Source organism: Bos indicus x Bos taurus, chromosome 22, assembly GCF_003369695.1.
Source record: "Bos indicus x Bos taurus breed Angus x Brahman F1 hybrid chromosome 22, Bos_hybrid_MaternalHap_v2.0, whole genome shotgun sequence".
Taxonomy (NCBI): domain Eukaryota; kingdom Metazoa; phylum Chordata; class Mammalia; order Artiodactyla; family Bovidae; genus Bos; species Bos indicus x Bos taurus.
Window position 1 is genome coordinate 44,308,311 of NC_040097.1, and position 18,089 is coordinate 44,326,399.

The 18,089-nt window shown below is 41.4% G+C and overlaps 2 protein-coding genes across 3 annotated transcripts in view; one reads left to right on the forward strand and one right to left on the reverse strand.

Annotated features, from left to right (window-relative positions):
- Positions 1–1,948, reverse strand: part of KIF15 (kinesin family member 15) — a 56,946-nt gene extending 54,998 nt beyond the window's left edge. For both annotated transcript variants that reach the window (XM_027522625.1, XM_027522624.1), the window contains exon 1: positions 1,821–1,948. In XM_027522625.1, the coding sequence (XP_027378426.1) occupies positions 1,821–1,839 (19 nt within the window). In that variant the 5' untranslated portion in view covers positions 1,840–1,948. The remainder of the gene's footprint in view (positions 1–1,820) is intronic.
- A 70-nt stretch (positions 1,949–2,018) lies between these two features.
- KIAA1143 (KIAA1143 ortholog) lies at positions 2,019–10,709 on the forward strand. Its single transcript, XM_027522626.1, has 3 exons — positions 2,019–2,207; positions 5,263–5,407; positions 8,763–10,709. Exons 1-3 carry the CDS (start codon positions 2,100–2,102, stop codon positions 8,978–8,980), a joined length of 471 nt encoding a protein of 156 aa, XP_027378427.1. The 5' UTR covers positions 2,019–2,099; the 3' UTR covers positions 8,981–10,709.
- The last annotated feature ends 7,380 nt before the right edge of the window (positions 10,710–18,089 follow it).

Consider the following 18,089-nt stretch of genomic DNA (forward strand, 5'->3'; position numbering starts at 1 on the left):
AGGATTAAAAAATTATCTCATGCAAACAGCCATCATAAGAAAGTGGGAGTGGCCACACAGGTTTCAGACAAAATGGGACTTTAAAACAAAGATACTAGAGATAAAAAGGAACATTTTATAATCATAAAAGGGTCAAATCACCAGGAAAATAACACAGATAAAAACATATCTACCTAATAACAAAGCACCAAAATACAAGAACTGACAAGAAATGAACAGAAAAGACAATTTTAGTTGGAGACTATTAATAGTTGGAAACTTCACCAATAATAGTTGGAGACTTCAGCATGCCACTTTAAATAATGACTACAACTAGACAAGATAGCAAGCCAATTAGTTGTTGCTTAGGGCAGGTGGGGGATGGGGAGGTAGCAGGTGAGAGCTCAAGGATATGAGATTTCTTTCTGAGGTGATGAAAAGATTCTAAAATTGACTACAGTGATAGTTGCACATATCTGTAAATATATTAAAAAACACAGAATTTCACATTTTACATAAGAAACTGTATGAGATAATATGTGACCTATCCCAATTATGTGCTAAAAAAATTATTTTAAAGAGGTCAGAGATGAGTACTAAATGCAGTGAAACTACAATGAGAAATCTGGTATCCGATCTGGTTCTAGGGAAAAACAACTATAAAAATACATCACTGGGACATCTAACAAAATGTAAACTATGGGCTGTGGATTAGACAACAATATACTTTCCATTAAAGAAACAGATGCTCTAATTATAGCACAGGCATCAATTCTCTTGCTTAAGTCCAGATTTATTGAACAAACACTGTGATTGTGCAGAAAGCACAATGAACATTTTGGTCCAATAATGTACCAATTTGTGTGCTAATATCCTCTGAATGCTGAAAATGTTGGAGGAAAACGAACATTTTAGATGGGAAAAGAGAGCATAATGATGTTTTAATGGTACGAGCGACCTAAAAAGTAAGTGAAACAACATATTAGAAAAGAATTACGATTGACAGCTAAAAGCATTAACGTTATTGGAAGACTCAAACACCAAACCAAAAATTCACCGTTTCTTTCATCTTCTAACACAGGCATCGCCTCCTTACCATTTATACCATTCACTAAGATACATCAAATTAGTCCAAAATCCAGTCCCTTGGCTTTAAAAATCAAGATTTCTTAAAGGGTTAGGCAATGTAAGAGGTGGGGCATGTAGTCAGCAACAGCAAAGGACAATGGAAGGGTTTATCAAAAGCAAAAACGACAGGCTCCCCTCCGTGAGAAAAAAGGAAGAACTTCCAGGAGAAGGAAAAACGGGATTGTGAGAATGTAAATACACCACTGAATTCTGTGCTTTAAAAGTCTCCTATCTAAGAAGAGTCCACAGCGGACCCTCCAAAAGAGAACGAGGTGCATAGAACAATATAGTAGGTTCTCCCCTTCAGAAAAGTCAGTAATCTAGAATTAAGCAGAAAGTGGGGAGAGTGTGAGCCGACCCTCAAGTTAGGATACAAAAGAGGCAGCCCCGACTGGGACTCGCGAAGGGACCAGCGACGAATGGAAGGTCCGAGAACAGAGGCAAGATTCAGCACGTCGCTTAGGAGCGCCTGGATGACAGCTCTCCGTTTGGTTTTGCTGCTCAGCCCCAGTGCCTAGAACTGCGCCAGGCTCTTAGCGTGCTCCCAATACACAGACGGAAAGACAACTGTTCCATTAATGTATTGTCTTGGCGAGACAGAGACGCCAAACACCCTCCCTCGCCGTTCTGTGCGCTCCTGCCCTTCACGGCCAGCAGGAAAGCTTGTACTTGTGGGAGGGAACGGGGTCACGAAGCTGGGGCTCCTCACTTACTTTTGCAGCCGGGCGCCATCGTGCCCTCAGCCCTCGGTCCCGAGACCTACGGAGCGACAGTACTCACTCCCAGCCGCGCAGCGCGCGGGGATTCCTCCCATTCAAGATGGCCGCGAATTTAAATTTGGCGCTCAGGTCCGACGTTGACGCCAGCGTGGAGGCCGCCATGTTGCCCGGCTTTGGGTCAGGGGACGGGGCTATGTGACGTCACGAGTAGGCGCCGTCGCCTCTGTACATCCTCTAGGCGCCCGGGAAGGCCTGTTTTCCCCCAGAGCAGCTATGAGCAAGCGGAACCAGGTGTCGTATGTGCGGCCAGCCGAGCCGGCCTTCCTGGCCCGCTTCAAGGAACGGGTCGGCTACAAGGAAGGGCCCACCGTAGAAACCAAGGTGAGCCCGGGCCTGTCGGGTTACCGCAGAAACGCGGCCGGCTCCGCTACTTTCGGCTTCTGCCTTGGAGGCCAAATACTGATGGGTCCCACTTCCCACCCACACTGGGCCTTCAGTCCGAGTGTCATCGGACCCCAAGCTGGTCCTCTTCAAACAACTACAGCCTCTTGCGCCCAGAAAGCTGTTGGTCGTTTTCACAGTGTTGCTGTGTTCTGAAAATTACTTGATGCAGGTAAAGCGCCCAATCCTTGGTAGATAGTACTTAAGGAATGATCATTTTTCTGTCTCTTCATTTTCACTTGCTCATTCCAAAACCTGTAGTTAACACTGTAGGTGATAGTGTCGTCCCACCTTCCAGGTAAAGAAACTGAGCACTTAATCAAATGACCTAATATACTTCCCTGGTGGTCTAGACGATAAAGCGTCTGCTGGGGAGACCCAGGTTCGATCCCTGGGTTGGGAATATCCCCTGGAGAAGGAAATGGCAACCCACTCCAGTACTCTTGCCTGGAAAATCCCATGGATGGAGGAGCCTGGTGGGCTACAGTCCATGGGGTCGCAAAGAATTGGACACAACTGAGCGACTTCACTTTCTTTCTTTCTTTTTAATATCCTAAGCCTCGAATCTAGAACATCTTTAAGAATGTCTTAGATCTACTTCTGTCCTTTGTTCTTACAAAAAAAAAAAAGATGGAAAGCAAATACTTTTCATATCCTAGATCTGAATACGATCATGAGAGTCAATTTCTATGTCCTTCCAAGCTCCTTCCTGAACTGATTCACATCAAAACCTGCCCTATCTCTTCTAATAGAAAAGAGACATACCCTTATGCTTAAGACATGTGTGGAGAAATAATTTATTTAGCATTTTATCTAGCATTTGCAGTAAGACCCACTCCCATGTCACCTAATAGGACCCAAGATTGACTTAAGTGCAGTTAGTCCAGTGAGTATGTGTTAGCCCCAGGCACTGCGCCAGACTCTGAAAAGACAAAGAGATGGATTTCCAGAATGCTGTGTTCTTTAACTTTTAAATATTTCTTTGCCTGCATTGGGTCTGGATTGTGGGGCGCAGGATCTTTGTTGTGGCATGCTAGCCTCTCTCTAGCTGTGGTGCTGCAGCTCCAGGGTGCATGGGCTCAGTAGTTGCCTCTAGCGGGCTTAGTTGCCCCGCATGGCATGTGGGATCTTAGTTCCCAGACTAGGGATTGAACCCACATCCCCTCTGTTGGAAGGCAGATTCTTAACCACGGGACCACCAGGGAAGTCCCTGCCATGTACTTTAAACACCTTCCTGCCTGCCTTATTGTGACCTTCACAGGTCACCATCTCAGTGAAGCCCTTTGAACCTCCCCCACAACAGTTACTCCTCTGTTCTTCTCTTCACTCTATCCATATCTTATCTGTAGTACTTACCATTCTGCATTGCAACTGCTTGCTCTCCTGTATATCTCCATCACTAAATCTAACTCTTTTAAGTATCTTAATCCATCTATATTTTCCTAGTACAGTGTCTGTGACCTCAACGAGTGTGTGAGAAGTTACAATGGTTAGATGACTGTGCTTATCATCCTGTTGGTCATTCATGGGTAGATTGACAAATGTTTCTTGTCCCTGCTGTTTGCCAGGCTCTGTGCCTTTAGATACAGAGAAGAAACACATACTGCATTGCCTAGTAGAGTCAGGAAAACATTGATGACACTGTGTGGTACATGCCACCTGTGAGCTATAGACAATATGAAAAGAAGAGGTGAGATCTCGGAAGCCACTGCTGAAGGATTTGAGTCTAGAAGCAGATTGATTAGGAGTTGGCCAGGGTCAGTGGGTTCTTCTAGGCCCTGGGAATTTACGCAGTGACAGGGTAGGCAGAGGAGCTAATATGTTCAGGGATCTGCAAAACTCAAACTTGTCTGGAGCCCAGAGGCCATGAGCATGGCGAGAAGATAAGACTGTGCTTCTAGCTGTGGTTATTGACTCAGGCCAGATCCTGCAGGGCTTTGTTGCCCTGTCTGGGGGACAAGGAAGGCTCTGTGAGAAGTGGACTGACCAGCTGTGTGTTGAGTTTGCAAGCCTTGAAACCTAGCATTTCCATTCAGGGAATTCCATGTATAAGTTTGGAAAGGTGAACAAAAACATACAAAAATTTTATCATAGTAGAAAAAACTAGAAACAACCAAAATTTTTGCTTACAAAGAACTGATCAAATAAACCATGAGATAACCATATATAGAGTTAAATAATAGTAATTTTTAAAAATAGATGATGCCATATGTATCTCAGGGTATTGTGCAAAGCGTTTTGTTCTGTTTTTCTTTGAGTAAAAAAGTTGGGCAAGTAGAGCTTTTATGGTGTCTGATATTTTTCTTAAAAATCTCAATTAGCCAAAGGTTACCATGTGTTACGTGTGTAAAGTGAGTCCATGGTTTCTGTTACATTATTCTCTGTACTTTTTTATGTTTGGGAATTTTAATAATTTAAAAAGAAAAAAGAAAGCAAGTCATATAGTAGTATGTTTAGCGTCCTGTTTGTTTACAAAATGTTTTCTATACCTCCACATTTTTATACGCTTAGAACAGCTGATGAGATACCCACCAAACAAGCTGCTGAGAGGGAAGAAAGATGAGCAGAGCAGGAGGACCTTTTACCTACCGTTTCCTGTACTTTGGTGGTGTTTTTTTGTTTGTTCATTACTCTTTGAGAAGAGATGGAAGTGAAAAGGGTTGATGAAGAGCAGCAAGAACTGGCGCAGCCCAGCACTTCCCTGAATAGACTGGACATGGAACAGAGGGCCCCTGACATCAGGAACTGCAAGTTGGGGTCCTGCTGGGATGGAAACTGGTTCCCCTGGATAGGCACCCCAGAATAACTGGCAGGTGGACCTCTTCCCTACTCTGGCGAGGTTTAGATTCTTAAGAGTTAACTTGAAAATTCACTGCCAAGCACATTTAGTCAATAAGCTTACTCTTCTCACTCTACTGATTAGTTTCTCACAGAGACAGTGGTTGTATTTAGTTCAGGGTCAGAACTTAAATGTTGTGTTTGTGTTTTTCCCTAGAGAATCCAGCCTCAGCTCCCAGAAGAAGATGGTGATCACAGTGACAAAGAAGATGAACAGCCCCAAGTGGTGGTTTTAAAAAAGGGAGATCTGTCAGCTGAAGAAGTCATGAAAATTAAGGCAGAAATAAAGGCTGCCAGAGCAGGTATGTCTGAAAGTAAGCTGGTTTTCCCACCAATTTAACGTTAGGTATGAAATCATTTTATATAATGGTATGGTATGTTTGATATTTCTCCTGGCAGTCTTGATTCCAGCTTGTGCTTCTTCCAGCCCAGCGTTTCTCATGATGTACTCTGCATATAAATTAAATAAGCAGGGGGACAATATACAGCCTTGATGTACTCCTTCTCCTATTTGGAACCAGCTTGTTGTTCCATGTTCACTTGTAACTGTTGCTTCCTGACCTGCATACACGTTTTTCAAGATGCAGGTCAGGTGGTCTGGTATTCCCATCTCTTGAAGAATTTTCCACAGTTTGTTCTGATCACACAGTCAAGGCTTTGGCATAGTCAGTAAAGCAGAAATAGGTGTTTTTCTGGAACTCTTTTGCTTTTTTGATGATACAGTGAATGTTGGCAATTTGATCTCTGGTTCCTCTCCCTTTTCTAAAACCAGCTTGACCATCTGGAAGTTCATGGTTCACGTACTGCTGAAGCCTGGCTTGGAGAATTTTGAGCATTACTTTACTAGCGTGTGAGATGAGTGCAATTGTGCAGTAGTTTGAGCATTCTTTGGCATTGCCTTTCTTTGGGATTGGAATGAAAACTGACCTTTTCCAGTCCTGTGGCCACTGCTGAGTTTTCCAAATTTGCTGGCATATTGAGTGCAGCACTTTCACAGCATCATCTTTCAGGATTTGAAAGAGCTCCACTGGAATTCCATCACCTCCACTAGCTTTGTTCATAGTGATGCTTTCTAAGGTCCATTTGACTTCACATTCCAGGATGTCTGGCTCTAGGTGAGTGATCACACCATCATGATTATCTGGGTCATGAAGATCTTTTTTGTACAGTTCTTCTGTGTATTCTTGCCATCTCTTCTTAATATCTTCTGCTTCTGTTAGGTCCATACCATTTCTGTCCTTTATCGAGCCCATCTTTGCATGAAATGTTCCCTTGGTATCTCTAATTTTCTTGAAGCGATCTCTAGTCTTTCCATTTCTGTTGTTTTCCTCTATTTCTTTGCAGTGATTGCTGAGGAAGGCTTTCTTATCTCTCCTTGCTATTCTTTAGAACTCTGCATTCAGATGCTTATATCTTTCCTTTTCTCCTTTGCTTTTCGCGTCTCTTCTTTTCACAGCTATTTGTAAGGCCTCCTCAGACAGCCATTTTGCTTTTTTGCATTTCTTTTCCATGGGGATGGTCTTGATCCCTGTCTCCTGTACAATGTCACGAACCTCCATCCATAGTTCATTAGGCACTCTATCAGATCTAGTCCCTTAAATCTATTTCTCACTTCCACTGTATAATCATAAGGGATTTGTTTAGGTCATACCTGAATGGTCTAGTGGTTTTCCCTACTTTCTTCAATTTAAGTCTGAATTTGGCAATAAGGAGTTCATGATCTGAGCCACAGTCAGCTCCGGTCTTGTTTTTGCTGACTGTATAGAGCTTCTCCATCCTTGGCTGCGAAGAATATAATCAATCTGATGTCGGTGTGTTGACCATCTGGTGGTGTCCATGTGTAGAATCTTCTCTTGTGTTGTTGGAAGAGGGTGTTTGCTATGACCAGTGCGTTCTCTTGGCAAAACTCTATTATCCTTTGCCCTGTTTCATTCCATACTCCAAGGCCAAATTCGCCTGTTACTCCAGGTGTTTCTTGACTTCCTACTTTTGCATTCCAGCCCCCTATAATGAAAAGGACATCTTTTTTGAGTGTTAGTTCTAAAAGGTCTTATAGGTCTTCATAGAACCATTCAACTTCAGCTTCTTCAGCGTTACTGAGTGGGGCATAGGCTTGGATTACCGTGATATTGAATTGTTTGCCTTAGAAACGAACAGAGATCATTCTGTTGTTTTTGAGATTGCATCCAAGTACTGCATTTTGGACTCCTTTGTTGACCATGATGGCTACTCCATTTCTTCTAAGGGATTCCTGCCCGCAGTAGTAGATACAATGGTCATCTGAGTTAAATTCACCCATTCCAGTCCATTTTAGTTCGCTGATTCCTAGAATGTCGACGTCTACTCTTGCCATCTCCTGTTTGACCACTTCCAATTTGCCTTGATTCATGGACCTGACATTCCAGGTTCCTATGCAATATTGCTCTTTACAGCATCGGACCTTGCTTCCATCACCAGTCACATCCATAGCTGGGTATTGTTTTTGCTTTGGCTCCATCCCTTCATTCTTTCTGGAGTTATTTCTCCATTGATCTCCTGTAGTATATTGGGCACCTACTGACCCGGGGAGTTCCTCTTTCAGTATCCTATCATTTTGCCTTTTCATACTGTTCATAGGGTTCCCAAGGCAAGAATACTGAAGTAGTTTGCTGACCCTGATGCTGGGAGGGATTGGGGGCAGAAGGAGAAGAGGACGACAGAGGATGAGATGGCTGGATGGTATCACTGACTCGATGGGCATGAGTCTGAGTGAACTCTGGGAGTTGGACAGGGAGGCCTGGCGTGCTGCGATTCATGGGGTCGCAAAGAGTCGGACACGACTGAGCGACTGAAATGAACTGAACTGATGGTATGTTTGAAGGAGATAGTCCTAGTTCAAACTTCATTTACCAGATTTGTGACTCTGAACAAGTTATTTCACCTCTCAGTCTCAGCTACCTCATCAGTAAAATGGGAACAATAATTGTGGCCACCTTATTGGGTTGTTAAAAGGATTAAACGCAAATTTAAGTAAAAACATCCTTTTTTTTTTTTTTTTTTAAATAGCTGGTTAGGTTTACAAACTAGTCAGCAGAGGTCTATTTAGTGCCTGAAGTGTGGAATGCTATATAGCATTTTATTCATTATTTGTAAGTTTTTATTACATTGCTTTAGGAGGAAATGCTGGAGTTTCAAACAATCACGTTTCAAAATACTTAAAAATACAGCATGATTATGGATAACCAACAAGGACAGTAGTATCTGCCCAGTGGTATGTGGCAGCCTGGATGAGAGGGGAGTTTGGTGGAGAATGAAAACACGTATATGTACGCCTGAGTCATTCTGTTGTCCACCTGAGACTATCACAATATTGTTAATCAGCTGTACTCCAATACAGAATAAAAAGTTTAAAATATGTGCGTGTGTGTGTATCTCCTGATTGTTTTGAATTGGGGACTGCCAATATTACAGTATACTTCAGTAAATGAGTTTCTTTAGGTTTTTTATTAAGTGACTGCATGTGTTGTGGGTACATAGCTAGAGGGAGCAGAGAAGAACAGGCTGAATTGACTCAAGGACATCCATAAATACAGTATGAGATTTTCTTGCCATCTGACTCTCCATTAAAGTCAAAATAATGAGAGAAAGAAAGTGTTTTAACTTTGTTTTTTGGTGCAGATGAAGAGCCACCTTCAGCTGATGGAAGAATTATGTATCGAAAACCAGTCAAGCGTTCCTCAGACGAAAAACATTCAGGTTTATCAGCAAGCTCAAAAAAGAAAAAGACAAAAGAAGAAGATGAAATAAATAAGCAGGACTCGGTTAAAAAGAACTCACAAAAGCAAATAAAAAACAGTAGCCTCCTTTCTTTTGACAATGAAGATGAAAATGAATAAATACATATTTTGGACTTCTTTAAAAACATATGGGATTTTTAGAAAATAACATCTGTTTTCCTATTATAAAGTAATATAAGTTCATTGAAGAAAATTTAGAAAATTCAGAAAACGTTCAGCAAGATAAAAACTATCTATCCATCAATACCCTTTTGACCTGAACTGCTAATTCTCTAACATTAACTACCACTAACATTTTATTTCCTGATGTGGGATGTGTGTGTATGTAAATTATATTTTTGTAACCAAATTTTTACTGTATTCTGTATGTTCTCTGTCCTGCTTCTCACTTGACATTGTATCATGAGTATTTTTCCAGGTCAGTAAAAATCAAAATCCTGACACTAATAACTACAGAGGATTTTGTAATTAAACAGGTCCCATGTTTTATCGTCCTCTTCAGCAGAACCTCAGTTTGGATGAGGGAAATGATCATGGGCCTAGTTACCAGTACTTCCCCAGCTCCTGCTAAGGACAGCCTTGTGATAGCTCCGATAAATTAAGAGATACAAGTAGATCTTGAGCAAGGATCTAATACAGGGGACCGTGATACAAGTTCGGATCTACTGTATCACATGGTGACTATAGTTGTTACATGATTTAAAAAAAAAGTACAAGTGGAAATCTGCTTCCTATGTATCTGATACAAAAGGACAGATTTGGCAAGCATGAACGGTTGTCCTCTCTCCATCCTGCCTGGAACACAAACATGCAACCAAGAAGTTCCAGAGCCATTTGGGGGCATGAAAAAGACAGCCACTTGTTCCAGCTGGTACACTGGACAGACTCCAGGAGCTTGGATCATGATGGCATGCCTGGAGGATCTGCTGTACCAGCCTTGGACTTACTGATCCATGAGGATAAACACCTCCACAGTTAAAGTTCAGTCGGGTTTCTGTGACACGCAGCCTAATGATACAATGGTAGAATGTGTGTGTATAGAAACCTCCAAGTGTATTTCTGATGATTTCCTTAGAATGAGTTGCTAGAAACAGAATTACTGGATCAAAGTATTTGAATATTTCTAAAGCTTTTGATGCTTTCTTTCAAATTGCTTTCTATGTAGTTTTACCATTTTATTCATACCACCTACAAGAAGCCACATCACCTCATCTCTGGTAACTGCACCACCATTGGACTGGCACCTTTATATTTTTGTCAATTTGATATATTGAAAATGGTGTTTAATAGTTCTATTTAACCAGCATTTTCTCTGACCAGGGAAGCCCAACTGTTTTTCATGTTACCTAAAAATTTTCCTCATTACAGCAAGTCCACCACATCTGGAGACTTATCAAGATCCCATTCTTCACCAGCCAGAAATTAGGAATTTCAGAGCTTCCATGTTATGAATTTGGTGCTACATCTGTCTTTCAGTTATTTTAAGACCTAATGTAAAGAGTCTCAAAAGTGATTCAAGTGAGTGGGCTCACAAGTCTTGAAATAGGCTCTGTAAGTTACACAGACTAGTCCCAAAGCCATTCTGCAGTGCTATCTTTAATGTGTACCCAACTTGTTATATAAACCAGGGTTTTTCTAGTCTGTATCACTGCTATATCTATTCTTGTACCAACACCCCACTGCTTTAATTACTGTAAATTTTAATATGTCTTAGGATCTACAGGTGGGAGTCTTGAGGACAAGGACCTTGTCTTACTTATCTCTGTATCTTTAGTACCCAGAACAGTATCCAACATATTAAGAGCATAATAAATACAATGAGAATGACTGTTTCTCTAATTTTTCAATAGGCTGGTGATTCTCAAAGTATAGATCCTAGACAAGCAGCATCAGCACCTCTGGGAACGTAAAGATGCAAATTTGTATGCCTTGCCTGAGAACCAGAAATTTAAGGTGTAGGGCCCAGCATTCTCTGTAACAAGCCCACTCGAAGGTTCTGATGCTCACTCAAATTTGAGAAATACTGATAAAAGCCTATAGTAAGGGAGATGAAGCCAAAAATTTAAACAAGTAACATGGAAGACTGTTTAAAAGATCTTAAATTTTAAAATTTATCATACTGATGAAGTCCTGACTGTAGGTGATACTTCTGACAATGTAAGTGGTACCAGCCAGGAAGCACATCTGAAGAAAGCCCAAGATCAAGGTAGAGTGGCAGGTGAGATATGCTGAGCAGCCTTCACAACACTGTTTGACCTCCGTAAACTGCTTTCTAAGAACAGTGGGTCCTGTTAACTGCAGAATCTAGTTTTCTGAGAAAGATGAGTGAGTTTGGGGCCAGAGGGGAGAGGATAATCCTTTCCCCTCACCAGCCCCAGAGTGCCTCCTTGCTTCTCATGAATGGACCATATGTACAGGTTAGACAATTAGGCCAATAATGTGATCCCAAGGCTGAGGCAGGAAACCTATTAATAAAAAGACAAGCCTGGGAACTTCCGTAGTGGTCCAGTGGCTAAGCCTCCACACTCCCAATGCAAGGGACCAAAGTTCAGTCCCTGATGGGAACTGGATCCTAGTTGCTGCAACTAAGAGTTTGCATGCTGCAGCTAAGACTCAGTGCATCCAAGTTAGTTAACAAAAGAAGCCTGGAACATCTTGTGCCCCAAAGTAAGGAGGTCCTCAGGGGATAATGGGGGTATGTCAAAAGGATGGAAGGAGAAGAGAAGGGATAGGTCTTCCTTGCAAAGGAATCCTAATTAATCAGTGTAGGAGGAATGATGGGAATACAAAAATCACAGTTCTTCCTGGTGGTCCAGTGGTTAAGACTCCAGTTTCAATGCAGGGGACACTGGTTTGGTCCCTGGATGGGGAACTAAAATCCTATGTGCCATGTAGTGTGGCCACCAAAAAAAAAAAAAATTGGCAAATTCCACAGTAATAAGTTCCAGTGGGCTGAATGGTAGCCTCCAAAGAGTTTGGTCCTAATTCCTTGGAACCTGGGAATGTTACCTTATGTGGTAAAGTTTTTGCAGGTATGATTAAGGTTCTCAAGATAAAGAATCCTGGATTATCTGGATAGGCTCTAAAAACCATCACACATCTCTTTATAAGAGAGAGGCAGACAGATTTAGACATAGACAAGAAACTACAAAGAGAGGCTGAGAATGCTCACAGCCACCAGGAGCTGTAAGAAGACGATGCCCCCGGAAGTCTTCAGAGAGAGAGCAGACCTGCCAACACTGTGACTTCAGCCTAACAAAACTGATTTCAAACTTCTGACTTCTAGAACTCTAAGAGAATACATTTCTGTTCTTTTAAGCCAGTGAGTTTGTGACAGTTTGTTACAGTGGCCATGGAAAACCAACACGTGGTGTTGGCAAGATTCATCAAAAGATATCAAAATTAGAGACTTCCCTGGTGGTCTAGTAGTTAAGACTATGCTTCTACTGCAGGGGGCTCAGGTTCGATTCCTTTTCAGGGATCCTGAACTAAGATCCCACATGCCACATGTCACAGCCAAGGGAAAAAAGAAGTTTTTTTTTTTTGCCAGAAATATGCTGAAAAACAATATTTGCATAGTATCAAAGTATAGTTCCACCAGAGACTGATTAATTACAAAAAGAAAACTAGTCACTTAGAGTGGAGAACCAGGCAGGTGCCACATTATCTAAATGATCAAAGTAACATCACCAGTATACTGACATCATGACTTCCTGAAATGATGAACTGAGAAGGGCATATCACTTTCCAAAAGCCAGGAAGATTCCCCTACGGCCTTCCTGATGCCCTTTTCAAAGAGCGCAAGTCTTAATACCGAAGAGACCCAAATCCTAGCAGCTGACAAAGCACAGAATGTCAATACAGACACCAGAGCTTCTCTGCCAGTGTCAGTGCAAAGATGCCAGCTTATACTTTCTGCTTGGAAAAGGAAATAGCAACCCACTCCAGTGTTCTTGCCTGGAGAATCCCATGGATGGAGGAGCCTGGTAGGCTACAGTCCATGGGGTCACAAAGAGTCGGACACAACTGAGCGACTTCACTTTCTTTCTATAGTTTCTTTTGGAGAAGGAAATGGCAACCCACTCCAGTGTTCTTGCCTGGAGAATCCCATGGACGAGGGAACCTGGTGGGTTGTGGTCTATGGGTTGCAAAGAGTTGGACACGACTAAGCAACTAACACACACACACACGTATACTTTCTTCTGAGGAAGTCCTTTATTCTGAGATTATAGGTTTCTTATCTCTGGTGTTTCTTCTATGAAACAATGTTTATAATAAATGGTAGGTTAATTTAATATGCTTACTCTTCAAATTAAAAGGCAATAAATCTGTATCAGCTTCCAAAAAATATTTTGAAGTTTATGGCCAAGGAAAGCCAAACATCAAGGCCAGCTGTTTGATAGAATATTCCACAGTAACAGAAATGTTTTATATAGTAGCTTTGCTATCCTTAGCCACAGGTCCATTGAGCACTTGGAATGTGGCTAGAGTGAGAAACTTAACTTTTCCTTCTGTTAATTTTAATTAGTTTACATATAGGAAATTCCCTGGTGGTCCAGTGGTTAGGATTCAGCACTTTCACTACCAAGGACTGGGGTTCAATCCCTGATCAGGGAACTAAAATCCCATAAGCCAAAGTATTTACATGTAATTAGCGGCCACTATATTGGACAGTACAGTTTTAGGTATTACTGAGGTAGACAGGAATTTTTTAACTCATTAGGAGTCCTGCAGCTCATGAGGAAGTCTGTCCTACTTTGTAAAGGTCAGAGATGTTTCTATATTTAACATGAAACAGTGCAAAATGCAATTATATCTGACTATGTGGCTCAAGATAACCAGGCCCATACAGTCAAATCAGGCAGCAGGCTCCCGTTTCTGTGACCCTTTCCCCAGTCCTGGGCCCTGTCTCTCCAGAGGTTGTTGCTTTCAGAGCCTCACACTGCTATGGAAACAGTCTCTTCACTGTATCTACTCGCACCAACCTACTGCTTCTCCCGAGACATACATGAGGTCTTTCAGACAGGAGAAAGGCTAGACAGAAGGCATCTGTCCAAGTGTCAGGTTAGGAACTCTCCACTGCCTCACAATCATTCTAGGCTAATGGCAGCCCCAAGTTTAATGTGATTTAGGCATATGTGGTCCCAGAAGCTGGCACAGAAGGGCCATTTAGTTATCATCATTGATTTGAATGTTTCCTTAGAGACTGGCAACAGTGACAGCACAGTCCTGGTCCCAGGAGCTGCTGGGGAGAGCTGAACAACTTTGTCAGCTGCAGGATGGGACCCTGAACTTTGTATCCATATAGCTGATTCCCCAAATTCTCCAAGTCTAGTCATACCTTCTCGTGCTACTCATCCCATCACAGCCTCCATTCTCTCCAGTGCCTGGGTCCTTCTGAACCTGCAGTGTCAGGTCTGAGAACACAAACTGTCTGTCCTACCACCTTGACACTGAGTCATTCCCAGCCTTCTCCTCCCTACACCAATCCAGCCGTGCACCACTACACTCTTCCCCTCCTACCTGGTGCCCTGAGGAGACGGTATCAGAGAGTCCATTTCCCATTGCCCCTACCTCTCCCTGGGTCAACAAGTCAAGCTGGGTCTCTGGTGCAACTGCGGCAGTATTGTCTACCTCCTGGAGATAGTTCTCTATAAAATTGTATGCAACAGAAGCTGTACATCCAATTAAAAATGAGGAAACATCCTGAACAGATACCTCACCAAAGAAGCTGTACAGACAGCAAATAGGCATAGAAAGCTGTCCCACTTTGTATGTTATTGAAACACAAAACAATGAGCTACCACTACACACATATTAAAATTACTAAAGTCCAGATCACTGACAACACCAAGTGCTCACAAGAATGTGGAGCAATAGGAACTCTCTTCATTGCTGGTGGGAAATGCAAAGTGGTATTGCCACTTTGGAAGACAGTTTGGCCCTTTCTTACAAAACTAAATGTGATCCAGCAATTACACCCCAAGGTATGTACCCAAAGAACTTGAAAACTTATGTCCACACACAGACCTGAACACAGATGTTCATTGCAGCTATAACTGCCAAACTCTGAAAACAACCAAGATATACTTGAGTAGGTGAATGAATAAACTGTGGTACATCCAGACAATGGAATGTTATTCAGCACTAAAAAGACATGAGCTGTCAAGCCATGAAAAGACATGGAGAAAATTAAATGCATATTACTAAGTGAAAATAACTAATTCAAAAATTACAAAACTACAATTCCAACTACATGACATTTGGGAAAAAGCAAAACTATAAAGACAATAAGATAAGTGGTTGCCAGGGATGGGGAGGACGTGAGGATAAACTGGTGGAGCACATAAGACTTCTAGGGCAGTGAAACTATTCTGTATGAAACAATAATGGTGCATACATGTCATTATATATTTATCCAAGCCCTTAGGATGCGTGACTCTTAAGAACCCTTATGTGCAGAGAAAGGAGAACCCTCCTATACTGTTGGTGGGAATGTAAATTGGTACAGCCACCATGGAGAACAGTATGGAGGTTTCTCAAAACTCTAAAAATGAGTTGCCATATGATCCAGCAATTCCACTCCAGACAAAACTATAATTCGAAAAGATACACACATCCCTATGTTCATAGAAAAACCATAATAGCCAAGACATGGAAACAACCTAAATGTCCAAAAAGAGATGAATGGATAAAAAAGATGTGGTGCATACAGACAATGGAATATTACTCAGTCATAACAGAGAACAGAGTGATGCCATTTGCAGCAGCATGGATGAATCTAGAGATTGTTATGCTGAGTAAAGTAAGACAGAGAAAGACAAGTATCATATGATACCACTTATATGTGGGATCCAATAAAAAATGATACAAATGAACTTTTTTACAAAACAGAAACAAATAGAGAGCAGACTTGTGGTTGCGGCGGGGGTAGGGGGGGAAGGGGGAGGGTTCGATTGGGAGTTTGGGGCTATCAGATTCAAACTATTATATATAGAATGGATAAACAACAAGATCCTACTGCATAACACAGGGAAATATATTCAATATCTTGCGATAAGCCATAATGGAAAAGAATATGTATATACATATGTGTTGTTTTTGTTATTTAGTCACTCAGTCATGTCCGACTCTTCTGTGTCCCCTGGACTGTAACCCACCAGACTCCTCTGTCCATGTGATTTCCCAGGCAAGACTATTGGAGTGGGTTACCATTTCCCTCTCCAGAGGATCTTCCCAACCCAGGGATTGAACCCAAGTCTCCTGCATTGGCAGGTGGACTCTTTACCACTGAGCCACCTGGGAAGCCCATACATATGTGTATATACGTTTATACACACACACACACACACACACACACACACACACACACACACAATGTGGCCTTCCCAGGTGGAAATGGTAACCCACTCCAATATTCTCGCCTGGGAAATCACATGGACAGAGGAGCCTGGTGGGTTACAGTCCAGGGGACACAGAAGAGTCGGACATGACTGAGTGACTGAGCACATATGTGCATATATTTCTGAATTATTTTGCTGTACACCAGAAACTAACACAACATTGTAAATCAACTATACTTCAATTTTTTTTTTAAAGAGTCAACCCTAACTTAAAACTGTGAACTTTTAGTTCATGGTATGTAGGTTCATGACTGTAACGACTGTATCACCCAGATGCAGGACACTGGGAGTGGGGAGATTTTACATGTATCAGAACTCCATGTACTTTCTATTCAGTCCTGCTGTGAACCCAAAACTGTTCTTTAAAAGTCTGTTTTCAGGGACTTGACTGGTAGTCTAATGGGTAAGACTCCGTGGTTGGGAATCCATGCCTCCACTGCAGGGGGCATGAGTTTGACCCTTGGTTGGGGAACTAAGAATCTGCATGCAGCATGGTACAGCCAAAAGGAGAAAAAAAAAAGGTCTGTTTCCAAAAAAGGAAGAAAACATATTTCCTTGCTTATAATCATCTATCTCTGGAAGGAAAACAAGAAACTGATAATATTGGTTATCTGGAATGGCTGGCAAAAAGGCTTTTCACTATTTTCTTTTGTACTTTTAAAACTTTAAACCATAAGCTTGTATCATCCAGTCAAAAAAATTAATGAAATTTTTAAAAATAAAATTAAATCCTAAGGCAATAACTTAAAATGATGAAAAAGCTTTATATACAAACATGTGTCACCAGTGAATTAATAATATTACTAACAAGAGAACATACCATGTGTCAGGCAATGCACTAAGTGGACGAGTGGATTTATAAGAAAAAATTGGCATTAATTTAAATATCAAACGAGAAACAAGTCACTAAATTATGAATAATTCAGTAAAATGTTAGGCAGCCATTGAAACAAGGTTTATAGGAAGTCTTTAATAGTATGGCTAAATTCTTATGTTAAATCAATAGCAAGATATAACACAATGATCATAGTTACTTTTTTTTTCTTGCCATGCAGCTTGTGGGACCCTAGTTCCCTGACCAGGGATTGAATCTGGGCCCACAGCAGTGGACATGCAGAGACCTAACCACTGGATCACTAGGGAATCCCCCAGTTACTTTCTTTAAATGAAAGAAAGAAAAACTAAGCAGAGAAGAAAGGCTAGAATAAATATACTAAAGTAACTATTATTTTAGTGTATTTATTTGATAAAAGCATATAATTTTAATTTTCCACTCTTATAATTGTGTTTCAGTAAGTACACACTACTGTAAGTTGAAAAAAATACCCCCCCCTTTTTTTCTTTAATGGTTTTCACAATTTTGGCATCTCACATAATGGAAAGGTTCAGTGATGGAAAAGTACCTGTGAGTTTGGTACTATAAAAACCAGGATCTAGACTGAAAATCAACTCTGACATTACCTATTTGACTTCAAGGAAATCAAGTTCCTTTCTCTTTTTTCTTGACTCTGGAATTTGGAAAACAGCTCCTACTTTTCTTACAAGGGTACATTTTAGTGTCAGATATGCTTGTTTACATTGAGCAGCTTATTAGTATTGCATGAAGCACAATCAAAAGTATCCTTTGATTTCTTTGCTTCTTTTGAGCTGCTGGTGGTGGCCAGATCCTCATTAGAAAGCCCAAGCCAGACACTGACATGACTCAAACCATCAATACAGTCGCATACCATGCCAAACCTGATTCTGATCAGCGCTTCTGCACACAGTATATCATCTATGAGGACTTGTCTAATCATCACCCAGAA

Coding starts and splice junctions, on each gene's coding strand:
- KIAA1143 (XM_027522626.1), top strand. CDS start 2,100: ATGAGCAAGCGGAACCAGGTGTCGTATGTGCGGCCAGCCGAGCCGGCC. Junction 2,208..5,262: donor GGCCCACCGTAGAAACCAAG/GTGAGCCCGGGC, acceptor GTTTTTCCCTAG/AGAATCCAGCCTCAGCTCCC. Junction 5,408..8,762: donor AATAAAGGCTGCCAGAGCAG/GTATGTCTGAAA, acceptor TTTTTGGTGCAG/ATGAAGAGCCACCTTCAGCT.